At 32.3% G+C, this 17797-nt stretch overlaps 2 protein-coding genes across 3 annotated transcripts; one reads left to right on the forward strand and one right to left on the reverse strand.

Annotated features, from left to right (window-relative positions):
* Positions 1-1382: 1382 nt before the first annotated feature.
* On the forward strand, positions 1383-9901 carry LOC25495117 (golgin candidate 6). Of its 2 annotated transcripts, XM_024786672.2 has the most exons (19): positions 1383-1614; positions 2381-2430; positions 2535-2662; positions 2742-2794; positions 3212-3358; positions 3491-3564; positions 3649-3718; positions 3856-3909; positions 4325-4420; positions 4506-4556; positions 4633-4719; positions 4806-4919; positions 5017-5088; positions 5628-5813; positions 6007-6110; positions 6286-6334; positions 6431-6496; positions 7779-8546; positions 9057-9901. In XM_024786672.2, the coding sequence occupies exons 1-19, from the start codon at positions 1585-1587 to the stop codon at positions 9603-9605; spliced, it is 2748 nt and encodes a 915-aa protein (XP_024642440.1). In that variant the 5' UTR covers positions 1383-1584; the 3' UTR covers positions 9606-9901. The 2 variants fall into 2 exon arrangements, with proteins under 2 accessions (XP_024642440.1, XP_024642441.1); XM_024786673.2 differs by lacking the exons at positions 1383-1614; positions 2381-2430; positions 2535-2662; positions 2742-2794 and having other exon boundaries at positions 3300-3358; positions 3656-3718.
* A 110-nt stretch (positions 9902-10011) lies between these two features.
* Positions 10012-12880, reverse strand: LOC25495118 (putative glucose-6-phosphate 1-epimerase). The gene is made up of 8 exons (XM_013595284.3): positions 12642-12880; positions 11993-12067; positions 11763-11819; positions 11492-11646; positions 11217-11348; positions 10984-11086; positions 10812-10911; positions 10012-10715 (listed from the first exon to the last, which is right to left on the reverse strand). Exons 1-8 carry the CDS (start codon positions 12876-12878, stop codon positions 10498-10500), a joined length of 1077 nt encoding a protein of 358 aa, XP_013450738.2. The 5' UTR covers positions 12879-12880; the 3' UTR covers positions 10012-10497.
* Positions 12881-17797: the final 4917 nt, after the last annotated feature.

Genomic DNA, 17797 nt, shown 5'->3' on the forward strand with positions numbered 1-17797 from the left:
CATGTGGGTCGGTGTGGTTCTTAGCTTGGCCTGTCTGGGCGTAAGTTTGAGCACCCCCCACCTCCCTCAGGGGCATTGTTCTCTTCTTCCTGCCCTCCTCTTCCCTCCTCCTCCGGTTTTCCTCCAATAGGCAAACGACTGGTATGTTCCATCACATACCAGTGGTTAGGCTCTTAGGAGATTAGAATTAGGCTCATAGGTGATTAAAAATAGATTTAGGATCTTATGTAATAAGCTTAAAAAGCTTGAAAATTATTGTAATGTATTGTTCATATATTAATAAAATGAGTTGTTTTTATGTTTGTGTCTTTTTATTTATGTTTTTTATTTTATTTGCATTTTATTTTACGAATTTTGAAGATTAAAAGTGCAAAAGTTCTGGTAAAATATTATTCTGGATTTTCAAATCCGAAAACATCTGCAAAATTCTAACAATGCAATCCGGAAAACGAAATTCGGACCAAGGGTAAAATTGGAAAAAAATAGGGCGTGCGAGGAAAGACATAAGATGAGAAAAGTAATAGTCTTAATTAAGTCGTCGAATCAAATGTTAGATATACTTTTGAAGCCCATGGGCTTATTTGACAAAAAGCCCAATCTAACATCAAAAACAAGAAGATTGCTTTTTAGGCCCCCCCAATATCTCTTTAGGCCCCCTAAAAATACAAAAATAACCTTTATAATACATCCGGTAGTGCATTTTAAATTTTCACATTTTACACCTTCGGTATGTACATACCGGAGGCACATTTACAAATTTTCACGTTTATCGCATTCGGTAGTTATGTTCTGAAGGAACATTCATTTTGCGATTTCTCAATTACACCTCCGGTATATATATACCGTACTCCACCCACGTTGTTATCTGTATAAAATGGTGCAGTTTTTTAAGAGTTATTTTCTAAGCTTCAATATTGTTCCATACCTTGCGTTTTTTGGCCAATTTTTGTTGTGTTTTCATCACAATTAATAGAACAAATGGCGTCAATCTTTACTCAATTGCAATCATTTAGAAGGTAAACCTTGCTTCTTCCTCTCTCGTATTGTTTCTGCATAACTTTTTTAGAGTTCTGTCATATTCAATGAAAAGTTTGATCCTTTTATTTCTGTAAATTTTATGCACCCTACCAAAAGTTTGTGAATTTTCCAACATAGCAGAACATGTACATTTAAATAACATAATGCGATAAACGCGAAAATTTGTAAATGTGCCTCTGGTATGTACATACCGAAGGTGTAAAATGTGAAAATTTAAAATGCACTACCGGTATGTAACTACCGGATGTATTATAAAGGTTATTTTTGTATTTTTAGGGGGCCTAAAGAGATATTGGGGGGGCCTAAAAAGCAATCTTCCAAAAACAAACATTTGTCAAACAAACTAGAGTAACGTGTCTCTCTCATACAAATCTTCTTCAATCATGAACAACAACAAAGCAGAAACCTTCTTCTGATTCGAACCTTAAGACACGAAATTTTGTCCCAACACAAATTAGGGTTCTTAAAAATTCCCAATTTCGATTTTCATCAATTCAATTCAGATTTGCTTCGATTTTATTTTCTTCTTCAAGGAATCTGTTAGCTATGAAAATGGATTTAATGTCTGGTTACAAGGTATTTTCTTCCACCCTAGTTACCCTCTTCAGTAGTTAATTTTCTGAATTTTGATTCAGTGCATTGTATGTATCAATTTAACAGTGATCATGACTAGATTAGGGTAATTAATCATTGTTTTGAAATTAATTAATCTGTTAAGTTTGTATAGTTTAACATGTTAATCTTTCTCATTATATTGTATTCATTTGACAGTGATCAATGATCATCACTAGATTAGTCTATTAATTTTGTATGTTTTATAGTTTAAGATGTTGATCTTTCTCAGTACATTGTTTATAGTTTATAGATTGGAGCCTCTTTGTTAAAGTGTTTTTTTTGTGGAAAAATGTATTTTTTTAAACAAAAAAATCACTTTTAGAAAAAGATGTGGAAAATAAGCTTAGGTGGTTTCTGCATGTAGATAGAAGAATTGTAGATTCTGTAGTGAGGAGAGTAATGATTTGATCGAAATATGGTTTACAATTGAACATTCTGGCGTAATTTGATCCATTTAGCCGACTTTCACTTGGTTAGAAACGACTTGTTTGTTACAAATTTTCAAAAAACTTACAATGTGAAAAAAAATCTAAAAACTGGCTTCTCCAGAAAATAATTTTGATAACCGAGTTTTTTTAAAAAAAAAAGTGATTTTCTTGCTAGTAAACAAACACAGCTTCTGCTTTTCTAAAAAAATTCTAAAAATTGATCTCTAAGTTATTGAGTATCAAAATCAATTTTTTATAATCCGTAACAAATGGGTTCTTTATCTATTAATTTTGCACAGGGTGTTGTTGGACTTGTTTTTGGCAACGAGAATTCTTCAAATGAAGATAGGTAAGTTAAAGTTTCAATTTTGTTGTCAATTTTTGGTTCCGTTTTTTATCCTTTATGTTAGTATACTTAGTGATATATTTCTTGTCAATATTATGTATCAATAGGTATGTTGAGCGTTTGCTTGATCGGATAAACAATGGTAAACTACCTGATGACAGGAGAAATGCTATTACTGAGCTTCAGGCTGTTGTCTCAGAAAATAAAGCTTTCCAGTTAGCATTTGGGGCAATGGGTATATCCCTTTTCTCTCAAACAAATTGTTTTAGTTTCTTTTGTTTTTCTTATGAATTATGTTTGATGCATCTTTGTAGGTTTTCCTATAATGTTGGGCGTCTTAAAGGAAGAACGTAATGACGTTGAAATGGTGACAACATTCTTCCCCGTTATGTTTACCGTCTATTTTTGTTTTTTGCCTGTGTTTTCAAGGATCCACACCGATTAGTTAGTTTATAATTAGACAATAGATGAAAAAAGGAAAAGATTTAAATTTAAATACGTGAACTTGTTTTTTAAAAAGTTGATTATTAGATTCACAACTACCGTCCTTAATATATGACTTTTTTATTTAGCAAATCGGAATTGGTACTGTGGTCGAATTTTACATATATCTATCATGAATAAATAGCAAATTTTTGTTTGCGGTTATTGAATTAAAACAATTCATTATTAATATCTTGCTGCTATTCCTTGTTCTACACACTCTATCAACCATCCTTTCCCTATATGTACCATTATATAGCAAGTCCTACTGGCAAGTTAATTGGAAATTATATCCGTGCAGGTTCGTGGTGCCTTGGAAACTCTTGTCAGTGCATTGACTCCTATTAATCATCCAAAAGGACCAAGTAATGAAGTTCAACCAGATTTGATGAATACTGATTTACTCTCTAGAGAAGAAGAAAGCATCCCTCTTCTTCTAAGTTTGTTGGTAAGAATTTCTTTACCAAAATCATGGGATGTATTCTCATTTATATCGCTGAAAGTTTCCTGTACTTTAGACTTGTGCATACAAGTCATAAAGTTTCTTAGTTTATGACTTTTCCTCTGGATATTTTGACAGGAAGAGGATGATTTTTATGTACGATATTATACTCTGCAAATATTGACTGCCCTTCTCAGCAATTCTCGACAGAGGTATTAGTTTACTAGTTTCCTAGGTATTCCTAAAATTGTTATATCATCTTGCTTGGAAAGGACCCTCCTTGACTTTTTCTTTAGGTTACAGGAAACTATATTGACTATCCCCCGCGGTATAACTCGGCTAATGGACATGCTTATGGATCGTGAGGTTCGGGACTTGAAAACTTTGCAATAATCTCAACAAAAATTCAAACTATACAGTTGTTAAATCATTTCCACTCATAATTACTTGTTGATTGTTAGCTGTTATTGATTATGAAAAAATGATCACTGTTTACCTTCCAGGTGATAAGAAATGAGGCCTTACTGCTTCTTACTCACCTGACCCGTGAAGCTGAGGTAACCTTTTTGCTCTAACATAAATGTTTTCCCCCACTTCACCTTATTTTTTTAAGGGTTAATGGTGCTTTAGCCCCCTGTAATATATGTCATTTTTGGTTTTCCCCCCTGTAAAATATTTTTTTTGATTTACCCCCCTGTAAAATATTTTTTTTTTGGAATACCCCCCTAATTGGTCATAAAAAAACGAAAAAATTCTAAAAAAAACAAATAAAGTCGTTTTTTTATGACCTATTAGGGGGTATTCCAAAAAAAATAAAATTACAGGGGGGTAAATCAAAAAAAATATTTTACAGGGGGGAAAACCAAAAATGACCTATATTACAGGGGGGGTAAAGCACCATTAACCCTTTTTTTAAAACTTTTTTCATTATGCGGTGAAATTTTCTCATCTAAATAAATTTAATGGTTACAGGAGATCCAAAAGATTGTCGTCTTTGAAGGTGCATATGAGAAGATATTCAGTATCATAAGGGAGGAGGGAAATTCAGATGGTGGTGTAGTTGTGCAGGTGAGGCAAGGCTACTCTATTACAGTGCTTATTCAATTTGCTTTATATAGCTTTTGGTCTAAATAATTCGTTGGTCACTTTTCAGGACTGCCTTGAATTGTTGAACAATTTGATTCGTAGCAATGTATCCAATCAGGTTTGTTGACTCTGTCGTGTTTGTTAAGTTTATACCTGATTATGATTAATACTGATTTCAACTATTCGTGGTTCAGGTACTACTCAGAGAGACCATAGGATTTGATTCATTGATATTGATTTTGAAGCTGAGAGGAAGTTCTTACTCTTTTACTCAACAAAAGGTTGGATTCTTTCAATTTTTTTTACTTACTTTGTGCTATTAGTGAACCCTTATAGCTAACTCTTGTTATAAACACCATGCCAGTAGACAATCAATCTACTCAGTGCATTAGAAACCATTAAATTGTTACTAAAGGGAGGTTCTGAGGCTGATCCTGGGAAAGATGCTAATAAACAGAAAAATAAGACAGCTCTGGTTCAGGTTTGTAAAACTCTCAGTCTTATTATGATGATGATTGCATAGATGAGGAATCTGCCTCTGGTGAACTTATCCTTCTGTTTTGTGGAATTGCATGTAGAAAAAGGTACTGGACAGTATGTTGATATTAGGTGTTGAAAGCCAATGGGTACCTGTTGCAGTTCGCTGTGCGGTAAGATAACACTCCTCTCACAATGTATAGACACATCGGCTTAATATATAATATTGTTTAATGTTTAACGAATTATTTGATCTTATATTTTCACTATAAATTTAGTTTAGTATTCGCATCTTTCATTCTATTACAAATGACATCTAGACATGGTTGTATATCTTTGTTCTGTTTGATGTTTTAACCTTTTAAGTAATGACAAAGTGATGTCCATGCATGAGTGATAGTAGCTGTTGTTCTAAACGTTTGTGTATAAGTTTGGCAATATTAAGTATTCTTCTTGATAAATCGGTGGAACTTGGAGTCTACTTGGGTTATAAAATAGTCATTGAATCCAATTTTCTTTGGCTTCATATGCATTTCAAAAGAGCATTTCGTTTTTTAGTTATAGTTGTAGTGCCTTTCCCAGTTTCTGTTCTATGACATCAATCCAATTTTTTTTTCTTCTTTCTGAAAGGCTTAGTTTGTATGAAAATTATCAATTATTATGAAGTATGAAGGGGTGCTCAATTTTGTGTTGATGAACTTTCTCTCATTAGGCATTGAGATGTATTGGGGATTTAATTGCTGGAGATTCAAAGAATCTCGATCTTCTTGCTAGCAAAGTTCTTGGAGAGGAGCCGCAGGCCGAACCTGCTCTGAATTCTATACTTAGAATAATTTTGAGGTCTTCTAGCATGCAAGAGTTCATTGCCGCTGATGATGTTTTCAAAAACTTTTGCGAGGTTGGTTATGCATACTTCTTTATCTTGAGTTTCTTTTATTTTATTTTTAAAAGCATTCATTGATACCATACATATTACATAATTTAAGAGCTGATAAATTTGGTTAGTGCACATTAATGCTTTTGACTGCCTATGTTTCATTTCTGCTTCTTTTTTAACTTATTCCTTTCTTGATTAACGTTATCTAAATCAGAAAAATGCTGATGGCCAAGCAATGCTAGCGTCTACGCTAATTCCGCAACCATATTCCATAAATCGTTCATTCCATGAGGAGGATGTTCATATGTCTTTTGGAAGGTTTGTTTTGTTGGTTGTGCTTTAATGCCGTGCTAATTGAATTTTTTTTGATGATGTGTTATTTTAATTTTATTATACAACAAGTTCTTGTTCATGTTTGTTTCCTAAATCATAACATTTCCGTTAGTATGCTATCTTCTTTCACCTTTAATTTCGTTATTTGTTTCTCTTTCAGCATGCTATTACACGGTCTTACGTTGGGTGAAAATGATGGTGATCTTGAGGTATGTGATACTTCTTTTTTTTTTTTGTGTGTGTGTGTGTGTTTCATATTCCAGATTTGTTTGGATTACCTGGCTAATGTTATGTTAAATATGTAGACTTGTAGCAGAGCTGCTAGTGTTCTATCTCATATATTGAAGGATAATCTCCAATGCAAGGAAAGGGTATGTTAATAGTTCCCTGCTTCATTGCATTTTTAGCTTTATTTTACTATCAGTTTTAGCAGATGTAATGTAAGGACTACAGAATACATTCTGATTGACTTTTTGCTTGAATGATTTGTATTTGTTTTATAACAAAAACATTTATCATATAAAAATCAATGTATTCATCTTGAACTTTAACATGATAATTTTATTAACTATAGATTTCTACTATAGAAAAGTATTCTATTGTATGAGTATTTCTTATCCAATTTAAGCTTTTACTCCAAATGAAATGAAAAAAGAAAATTGTCTCCACTCTCTAATTTTAAGGGACCTGTTTCTTTAAGCTGACGTCTCTTGCATGCTATAGCTTATTGAAATTGAGAAATTAGTTAGGTTCTCTTTTTCTGGCAAAGAAACTAATAGGTGTATTGTTAGCATGTTCTCTTTGATCTATGTAACATATCTATCTTTACTTTCCCTTTTCTGTTTCCATTTGTTAGTAGTTGAATGGAAATTTTGTGACACCATTTGGTAAATTGTGTCTCCCATGCTTTTCCTGTGTCGGTAATTGGGCTTTTTGCATACTATATCTTGTTGGGTTTTACTTTTACTGCTGATGTACTTATTTTTGCTGGAATATTGCAAGTCTAAAACTTCTTATGTTTAAACAACAATTGTTGATTAAAGGTAATCAGATTAAATAAACTTAAGGGGGAAGTAATACACTAGTGAGGACATTTAGATTAATCTTCTGTGCATGAAGTTTTTAATTTTCTATTCGATAATGAATAATATTAGCATCAATAAATACTCTCACCGGAGATCTCCTGCCTTTTGTTAGTGCAAGTTTTACTTACATGTATATGAGTTACTTCAGACCATCATGCTTTTCATCTTTCTCACTCTCACTTTTATAATTTTTTGATGTAATATTCTTTGATGTTCTTATGCATTTACTTGAAGGATAATCCAAATGTTACTTTTGCTATTTTTGTATGGTTTACATCATAAATTATTCATACTATTGCTTTTGTAAATGAAGTTAATTCTTGTATGTGTTATTCAGAATTTTATGGTAATGCCTTTAATTTCTTAATTATGTCTTTTCTTTCTCTCTTTTTTTGGAGTAGTTATTTATGCGGTTAGCCATGCCACATCAGTGTTTACCTATTGGTTTCTTTTGCACTAGATATTTCCCCCCATACATTTATACATAATAACAGTATGAATGGTAAGATTAAGGAAAGGAAGAAGTGAAATTTAGGTGCTCAGAGAAATGTTATAAAAAATGTTTCAGGTTTTGCGAATTGAAATTGAGGCACCCATGCAATCATTAGGAGCTGCAGAACCATTAATGCATCGAATGGTGAAATATTTGGCCCTCGCCTCTTCAATGAAATCCAAAGATGGAAAGTCTAATCCATCAGGAAATTCATATGCTCAAGCTATTATTTTGAAATTGCTGGTTACCTGGATAGCAGATTGCCCCAATGCAGTGCACTGCTTCCTAGATGCTCGACCCCACCTTACTTATCTTCTTGAGCTAGTATCAAATCTGTCGGAAACAGTTTGTATCAGGGGTTTTGCTGCAGTTGTGTTGGGCGAATGTGTGATCTATAACAAATCCACAGATAGCGGGAAAGATGCATTTGCCATTGTTGATATAATAAGTCAGAAAATTGGGCTTAGTTCGTACTTCTTAAAATTTGATGAGATGCACAAGAGTTTTGTTTTCGCTAACGTTGGGTCATCACTCACACATAGATCGTTCTCGAGATCTTCAGCAGCTAGCATGGCAGATATTCAAGATGTAGATGAGAATGATTTGTCAGAAAAGAAAAATACGGATGATCCAATTCTCACTACAATTTTGGATTCTTACTTTGTGAATTTTGTGAAAAGACTGGAGGAAAATATTAGAGAACAGATTGTGGAAGTTTATAGTCGTCCAAAAACCCAGGTAACAGTAGTGCCAGAAGAAATAGAGCAGAAGAGAGGCGAAAGTGATGGTGAATATATAAAGCGGCTGAAAGCTTTTGTTGAGAAGCAGCACTCTGAGATACAGGTATTATTTGTGCTAGTCTATTCCTCTCAAAGTATATATACAAGGATAAGTCATGAATCTGTTCCTTTCATGTAGTCTCCCTCACTGTATAATTAACAACGTAGAGAATAGATGTTCTAAAATCAACCTTCAAATTCAGAGTATTTAGTTCCGTAGTTTTTTATTAACATTGTCATTTATGTAATGTGAAATTTTGGAGTTGTTTTTAAATGGTATGTGTATCATAAGATTACAAAAAACATTCTTGAGGTGTTAAGTACGATGTACTGCTGTGAACTTACATCTTTGTTGATTTGTTCAGCAAGTTAAGTTTGTTTCTGATGGTTTTCTGATTAATAACAGTACCTTAGGTTTGTTCAGCAAGAATATCTATAATTCATAGAAAAATAAGAAGTGTGTAGAACTGCAGGAGCCAGTGCTCTTGAACAAATTTATCAATATGGTTTGACTATTCATGATATGTGTTTGATTTAGTGATTATTTATTTTATTTTTATTTTCATCGTCTCAGGATCTAGTTATTCGAAATGGTACATTGGCCGAGGACCTGGCTAAGACAGGTAGTAGTTTCCAGTCTGAGCAAAGAGTAAGTGGAGGCATGGACAGAGTCCAAATAGAGACACTCCGCAGAGATCTCCAAGAAGCATCTAAAAGGTTGGAGTTGCTTAAGGCAGAAAAGGCCAAAATTGAATCCGAGGCAACTATGTATCAAAATTTAGCTGGAAAGATGGAATCTGATCTACAGAGTCTGTCCGATGCATACAATAGCCTTGAGCAATCTAATCTCCAACTGGAGAATGAGGTGAAAGCACTGAGGGGAGAAGGGCCCTCAACATTCCCGGACGTGGAGGCAATAAAAGCTGAAGCAAGGGAAGAAGCTCTGAAGGAGAGTGAAGGTGAACTGAATGATCTGCTTGTATGCCTCGGGCAAGAACAAAGCAAGGTGGATAGACTTAGTGCTAGGTTGTTGGAGTTGGGAGAGGATGTTGACCAACTACTTGATGGCATTGGAGATGATGCTGGAGCTGCTGAAGATGTCGAAGACGAGGATGATGATTAATATATTTTTATTTGTCTCACTTTATACATTTAATGTTAAATTGTACAGCTAACAAAATCTATGGAGAATGGAGACATTCCATGGTTGGATTTTAAATTATGATTTCTTCAAGACCTGTTTCTTGCTGATTCTATTTTGCAATATTCAGGTGTGATAAATCTGTCTCTAATGCGTTTTATTTTCTTTCTTCTTTGTCGTGTTAGCCAATCGAGCTTGCGAGAAAGAAATTTAAGGCAAGCATTTGTATTCTGTTGAATGTTTTTACATGAGGATATACTATTGCAAGTGTCTGTAAATTTATGTTATTTTTACCACATTCATCAAATAGTCCAAAAACAACAGTAAATTTACTTACATCACAAGTTACAACAAGTAATAATTAAAAATTAAGTAAATTATTCTGCAATTCGAGAAGGTAAAAATGTAGATAGAAACATGTTCATGATCACAATTCACAAGGTCACAAAATTTGCAGGTTCTCCAAACATAAAGCACAAGGCCACAATTTGCAGGTTCTCCAAACAAAAAGCGTCGATAAAAAAGAAAAATTTAATGTTCTTGTTCATAACAGAAGAATTCGAAACATGTATGCACAGCATCACCAGTTTCCATTCTCTGAAGATTTTCATTGGTACTTAACAAATACACAAAAATTGCTAAGCAATTGTCATAGCATCATGCCATCAAGCAAAACATCTCTTAATCATTGGAAAAGGGTATCGGCATGGCATTGATCAAGCACACCTTATTGCTGTCTTAAGGCAATGTAACCCTATGAAGAGGAACTATAGTCTATATATATATGGACAAGCTATTGCATTATGATTGTGCACTTTAAAGTGTACACATAATATGTATAAATCTTTGTTGATTTAACTCCATCGATTACAGTTCACTGAAAACCATAAAGAACTCGACGAGGATCCAATTGTCCACTGCAATAGCTTGATGAAACAGTTGAAATTTCTTGATAACCTTTCCATTCTTCACATGGTTTCAAGATAATAGGAGTATCAATAGCTGCTGAATTCACACATAACATCATTTTGTAATCATCAACTCCCAAATCAGGTAGAGCTTTCGCCTTTTTATTCCATGGATTCCATACAACTGCACTCTCATCACAAATTGATATAATGTCATGCAAATACATCAAATGAATGAAACAGAAAACATGTAAAATGTGAATCCATAACTAATAGTAACCTGCATCTGGAAGTGAATTCTTCTGGAGTACAAAAGTTCTTTTCTTCTCATGATCTATGATGGCAATTTTATTTGGGCTGTGCAAGTATACTCTATCCGTCTACAACGTAACCAAAACACTAGTTAGAGAGCTATGCATGTATGAAAGAATGTGATGGTTTAAGATACCTACCTCTCCATCAAATGTAATTGCATCAGCCTGTTCTGTGAATCTTGATCTATTCATCAGATTATCAACATAATCAAGTGTCTCTAATCCCTCGATACGCACTTCACTGCACATTCATTCAAACTCTTTTAAAGTCAAAGACATATAAATAACCAAAATGCTAAGGCATGATGGATGATCATATAGTAAGAATAAAAAGTGAAAAATCAGTGGAATTAAGTATGTAAAGTGCATACCTGATATCTGATACAGACAAATAGTTGCATAGCGAAAATGCAAAAGAAAATGGTTTGTTATCAGTGTTTCTGACTCTAGGAATCAGAATGAGCTTGCCGGTACTTAGAGATATTCGAAGTCTCAACTCAAAACTACATAAAAAGAAAATACAAATTGAAATACATATATGAAAGTAATTGAATGGAACTACATGTATCAGTGTTGTGTTAGTTATACGTGTCGGACACCAAACACATCTTCAACATAAAGTGTCTACATTACATATGATACATACCTTTGTGGCGTCTTTAAGTCAACTCCCGTTGACTTTAATATCAAATCCACAGATGAATGATTGTCTATTGGAGGAAGTGGTGAAGGGTCTCTATCCAATGACCACATTCTATTTCTTGTCATTCCATGTTGCTCAAGTGAACCAACATCACCAAACTGCAACATAGAATTGTAGTTGAATATCAACAAGTTTGGAAAAAATTTCTCAACAAGTAAGGAGAAAACTGAAATATGTTTACACCATATGTTGTGTATACGATGAAACTACTTACCCGTGCGAAGCAAGCTGATATACCTCCTCTGATTGCTTTATGTTGTTTCCATTTAGCCTGTTAAGTAGAAAAATACCAATTGATCAAACTCGATAGTCCGCATTACTAGGGTCATTTTTCCCTAGAATCGGAGGTTTAAAACCATAAAAACCATGGACAAATTCGTGGAAGTCACATCTTCATTTTCTTACAAGAAGTTATAGTAAAAATAAAACAAGAATGTTTTTTACCTTACTGCTCATAAAAAGCAGTTCTTCCTTCCTTTGATTCTTCCATGAAACAATATGCCCTCCATAGAGAAGCACCTGAATGAAATATGTTTCATAAGCTTTCTAATTAGATCAATAATGTGGAACCACAGTAACATATTGGTCCAAATAATATCTAATGCTAAATTTTACAAGTTAGGTAAGGTGATAAGATTTGATACAAACCAAAACAAGTAAACATAGAATGCTTGCTTATTCTTAGTTGTCAAAAGTGACTGCTTCATATGGATGAATATTACTATTCATTAGTAAAGTCCAAAGTAACACAAATTTCTCAAAAATATTCTCAAGGCATTAACCATAGAAATTCTACACAATCCATAATCAACACATCAAGAGCATGTTTAGATTGATGTTTATGAGCTTATCTACTAGCATAAACACTTGTGACACGATTCGAGAGAATCTAGAGAAATAAATTATGACATATGTAAGCTTTTTTTAGCTTATTTGCAGAAGATTTCAAGGATAACTTATGAAAACAACTTATATCTTATATGTTCTTAAAAACACTTATATCTTATATGATAAGAGTTTAATTAAGTTGTTTATCCGAGATACTATCATGATGATGAAAAAAAGACCATTAAGATCACATAAAGCAACCAACCTCAGCTGATGAACCATTTGGATCAGTCAATACAATCCTTGGCAATCCATCTTTATCTTGAAATACATTCAAAGGCATCTGTATGTTTGGTTGATGCTGCTGTTGCAACCTTAATGCTCTTGAATTACTCACAAATGGCTTCACTTTCACTCTTCTCCAATCCAGGTTCTGCAACCAATCAAAAAAACCAAACAATGTTCTCAATTTCATCTTCACCATCCACCATAACAAAAACATAATATTTATTTATATGTATATCAAAATTTATATGTATGTTAAAATTAAAATATTGATCAAAGTTAACCAACCCTTTAGAACAACAAAAAGACTATAAGAAATGAGTTAGATTTTGAATCAGGAGATAGCAAAATGAACAAGAAAGAACCAATATTTCCTATTGAATTATAAGATAAATAAAAATGTTAAAGGGTTAACGTACTTTGGTAGTTATCTTAATTATACTATATAATATAAATCATATGAACTGTTTATCAGTTTGGTATTCCAAGAGGCACACAGCTAATAACTTTGTGTTTCAAGAGAACATGTTTTATATATATATATGGTGACCCTAGTTAATGTTGAAGTTGGAGAATATAGAACAGAAATCAACAATTTTTTTGTTATAATGTTGGCACAAGATTCTCTTGTCATGTCACAAGTTGGATTTTGGTTGGTCTAGATGATATACATGAACAATATTTCACCACCTTTGTGCCACCTCACTTATATAGTATAGGGATTAATTAGCATACATTGTTGGTGTAACATTTTTTACACTTTCATATAATTATAAAACTACTATTTTTTAGGCTAAAATATAGTTTTAGTCCCTGCAAATATGTCTCGTTTTGGTTTTAGCCCCTGTAAAAAAAATTGTTTTTGGTCCCTGCAAATTTTTTTGTTTTTTAAAATAGTCTCTGATCCCACTTTTGTGATGATTTGCATACGTGACACATTATAACTGAACCAATTTTGTAGTTTTTGGTCCCTGCAAAATATTTTGTTATTTTGCAGGGACCAAAAACAATTTTTTTTTTACAGGGACTAAAACCAAAACGAAACATATTTGCAGGGATTAAAACCATATTTTAGCCTATTTTTATGACAATTGTGATTAACTAGATTGTGTAAAAATTCTTTAAAGCACATTGGTGCATATGAATTAAATTCTCATTATGCAACTTTATTGGCTTTGCTGCGTGTGAATTTTATGGAAAGAAATAAACAATAAGAATAAGGAAAATACCATTCATCAACCGTTAGAAAAAGTAAAGTTATATTCTTTTAGGTGGATGGAGGTTAATAATATCAATGTTCGTCTAAATTTTCATATGTGGTGGTCGAGCCAGTTTGTTTGTCTGGATATCAGCTAATTTATGTAGGTTTTCTTTCATTTCTGAACTGTTTGGTTGAATACTTTTGAGGACCTTTTGGTACACTTTGTGTTAATGAGGAGCATGTTAGTAATATATTCTATTTTTGCTTGTTAAAATAAATTCTCAATATGGTTTGTATAAAAAAAATGTCTTTTTCTTTAAAAAAGTGATGTTCTTTTGGTGCATTTGTTGTAGGAATAAAGATGATTCCCTTATTGCATGTATAAGCAATGGGTGCACATACTTTGAAAACAACTTTTTCTTTGTGTTTGTATTGTTTTGTATTTTGTTTTTGGAATTCAATTCTTTAGCAATATTTTTCAACTAAATTTCATAATCATATTATTTAAATATTTGATTGGTTCATGGTTGTGCTTATAGTTAGTGGTGTAAGAAAAAAACAAAAAGCAGGTATATATTGCATGCTTTAACATATCTAAAATTGTTTTTTCAAGTTTAAAAAAAATCAAATGTATTATCTATACTACCCCAGAAATAATTTGCAAATATGCTTTTTAATTACTACGTCCAAAAATGCATCACTATAAAGGCAATATAGTTATGTGAATATTTCTAAGGGATTAATTTATTAATTAACATTTGTGTATGATGTCCAAGGTTAAGCTATAAGTTGCTTTCTATCTACGCGGATTTGAGTGGACAGAAAGAAAACTTGAACTTAAAAAGTAACAAATGTGGGCCTAATGCAATATTTCCATCTTAAATAAACATTGAATGCTGCTCTTCACTTAACACATATTGCTCGCGTCCTATAGCCATGCAAAAATGCTCTTGCGCAAGTTAAGTCACGCTGTGTAATTTAACTTGCGCACCTTATAACCTCTGTGTGACTTAAGTCATGCACCACTGGTCTATGCGCGAGTTAACTCACGCACGTTGGGTGGTGGTCAGAACTGAAGAACAAACGTTTTTTGGATGGTGGTCAGGTTTTCAACCTTCAATCCACACGTTTTCTACAAACTTTACACGTTTTTTTTACCACATTTATGGTGGTTATAACCTACACCACCATTCCCACCTATAAATACACCTCCGTACTTCCCTATTTCCTTACACCATGTCACTTTCTCCCCCTTCTCACTTTCTCCCTCTATTTCTCTTCTTTCTTTCTTTTTTCAATATTCTCTTTGGGGGCAAAAGTGATCAAACTTCTTCGAGGTAAAATAGTGAGTAGCCGACTTGGGGAAGTGATCAACCTTTGGGATAAATTTAAATCTATTTTTTTTTACTCCATAAACTTTTTACCGTGGGTAAAAAGATTCTTGTTGGGGTATAAAAAAAACCAGATTTAAATTTAGCCCAAGGGTTGATGATGTATTTTCCCCAAGAAGGCTGCTCACTATTCCCAAAGAAGATTGATTACTTTTTACCCCAAAGGGAGAAAATAAGTAGAATAAATTAGTGAATTGGAATAAACTATTGTATCAATTATTGTATTGTATGAATTCTATTAATAAAATGAGATATTGTTATATGCTTCAATTTTGTTCATTCCTTTTTATATTTGCTTTTATTTTCTAATTTTGTATTTAATGAATAAATATTAATTTAGTTCATTTACTTTTATTTATATTTTTATTTATTTAATGAATAATATCGAATCAATATTAATTTAATAAATATTAATGTATGAATAATTAGAATAAAGTAAATAAAATAAATTAGAATAAAGTAAATAAAATAAATTAGAATAAAGTAAATAAAATAATTTAGAATAAATTTAATAAAATAATTTGAATTAAAAATTGCAATTAAATAAATTCGAATAAAAATTGCGAAGCGTGAATTCGAATAAATACTGCGATAGCGTGAATTCGAATAAAAATTGCGACAGCGTGAATTCAAATAAAAATTCGAATAAAAAGTCAATAAATAACTTATATAGTTGATTCTCAGTAATACATATTCTGATCATTACATTACATTTCGGAATGTACCTTCCAAACATGAGGTGCTCTGCCTTGTTTAAGACAGTACGTAGCGTGACTTAACTAACTCTGCGCTAATTAACTCACACAGCGTTAGTTAAGTTGTACAGTGATTAACACTTGCGCAAGTTCTGAATATAGTATGAATATAGTAAAGAGTGTAAGTAAAAAATCTCATGTCCAAAAATCATTCATATAAATATAAATATAAATACTCACATTTGTTGCATAAACCTTACATGGATTGGAAAATGACATAAGAATGTATGATTCATAGACAGGTCGCACTATAATATAGAATGGGCGGTGTGAGGTGACCAAAAGGATATGGAAGTATATGATCCATACATTAGTTTGTCAATTTAATTTTATGCTACACATAGAAAGTTTCAATTAAAAAAAGTAGAACACTGTTTGTGCTTTAACAACATAGTGTATATTAAAGTTGGCAGACAAAAGTTTAAGTGTAATGAAGGAATATATCAATTAGATTAGATGATGGAACTTAAGTTTGAAAATGAGAGGTCCCTCTAGTTCATGGCCTCAAGGCCTCTCCTTATTATAAAAAGAAAACAAAATGAGAGGTCCATATCAAATAAGTGTGTGTGTATATATATATATATATATTAAATTAATTTTTCTCAAAAAAAAAGTGTGCGTGTGTATATATTTATATATTAAAATAATTAAATGAGAGTAATTAAACACAATTTTTTTGAGTTTCATTTTGTTGGTAATAGAGACATTGAGGTTTTAATATGTACACTAGGAGTATCTTTTGTTAAAAATAAAAAGTGAGAGGTACATGTCAAATAAGTATGTTGAGACATTGATGTTTTAATATGTATGCTATTTTCTTGTCAAAAAAAATAATATATGTATACTATTTTGTTTCAATTACGTTTTACGTAGATGTTAAAACTTGCATGAATTCCCAACCGTGTATTTATTTTTATTTATTTTTTAAATATAGATGTGTCACCATCATTTTAGGATTAATCTTGTATCGGATTCAAATATATGAGTTGGGGGAATATCTTGAAGCGTTTACCAGAGATCAAGAGTCTTTAGTTTCGGTGGAGTACAATAAAAAGTTGCATGAATTATTATGATAAGTATGACCGACCCTTTTTTCATTGGGTTAAGTGGCGTATACCAATTTAAATGATAGAGTTTAAAACCTGAACTTGTTCAACCTAAAATAACATTTACCTAAGAGAATCGACTCATTTTTGTCATTCCTTCTTAGAGTGACGAAAGTAGCACCCAGATTTATCTAAAGTATGAGCTATAATTTCTTCCAAGATGAGTGATGTTTTCTCAACATACCTCTCAAATTGCTCAACCGATTAGGTCCTAATAATCTTGAGTGGGATTACTCTTAAACCCATCAAGATGTATTTATAAGACATATATATTAGGGGTAGACTTTGGAATTTTTAGAAACCTAAGAGATAAAAAGAAGACTTAAATGCATTGTTGATCCCTTTTAAAAAGTTGTGATTTGGCCACCTAACAAATAAGATAACAAGTTTGCCCTCTGTCGTTAGTTATATGTTGTATTTGGTCCCTTGTATTTAAGGAAACATGCTCTTTTGACCCTCTATCTTTAAGAAAATATGTTCTTTTGTCCCAATATCTTTACAAAAAGTTACAAATTTGACCCTTATCTTCTCAGTTGTTTTGCAACATTTTGTAAAATTAGAGATAAAATAGTTATTTTTTTGGAGGGTCAAAATCACAATTTTTTAAAAGTTGAAGGTCAAAAATGCAATTAAACCTAAAAAATAACTCATTGTATTGTAAACAAGCCACCTTTGAAATTTCA

This window comes from Medicago truncatula, chromosome 6, assembly GCF_003473485.1.
Source record: "Medicago truncatula cultivar Jemalong A17 chromosome 6, MtrunA17r5.0-ANR, whole genome shotgun sequence".
NCBI lineage: Eukaryota > Viridiplantae > Streptophyta > Magnoliopsida > Fabales > Fabaceae > Medicago > Medicago truncatula.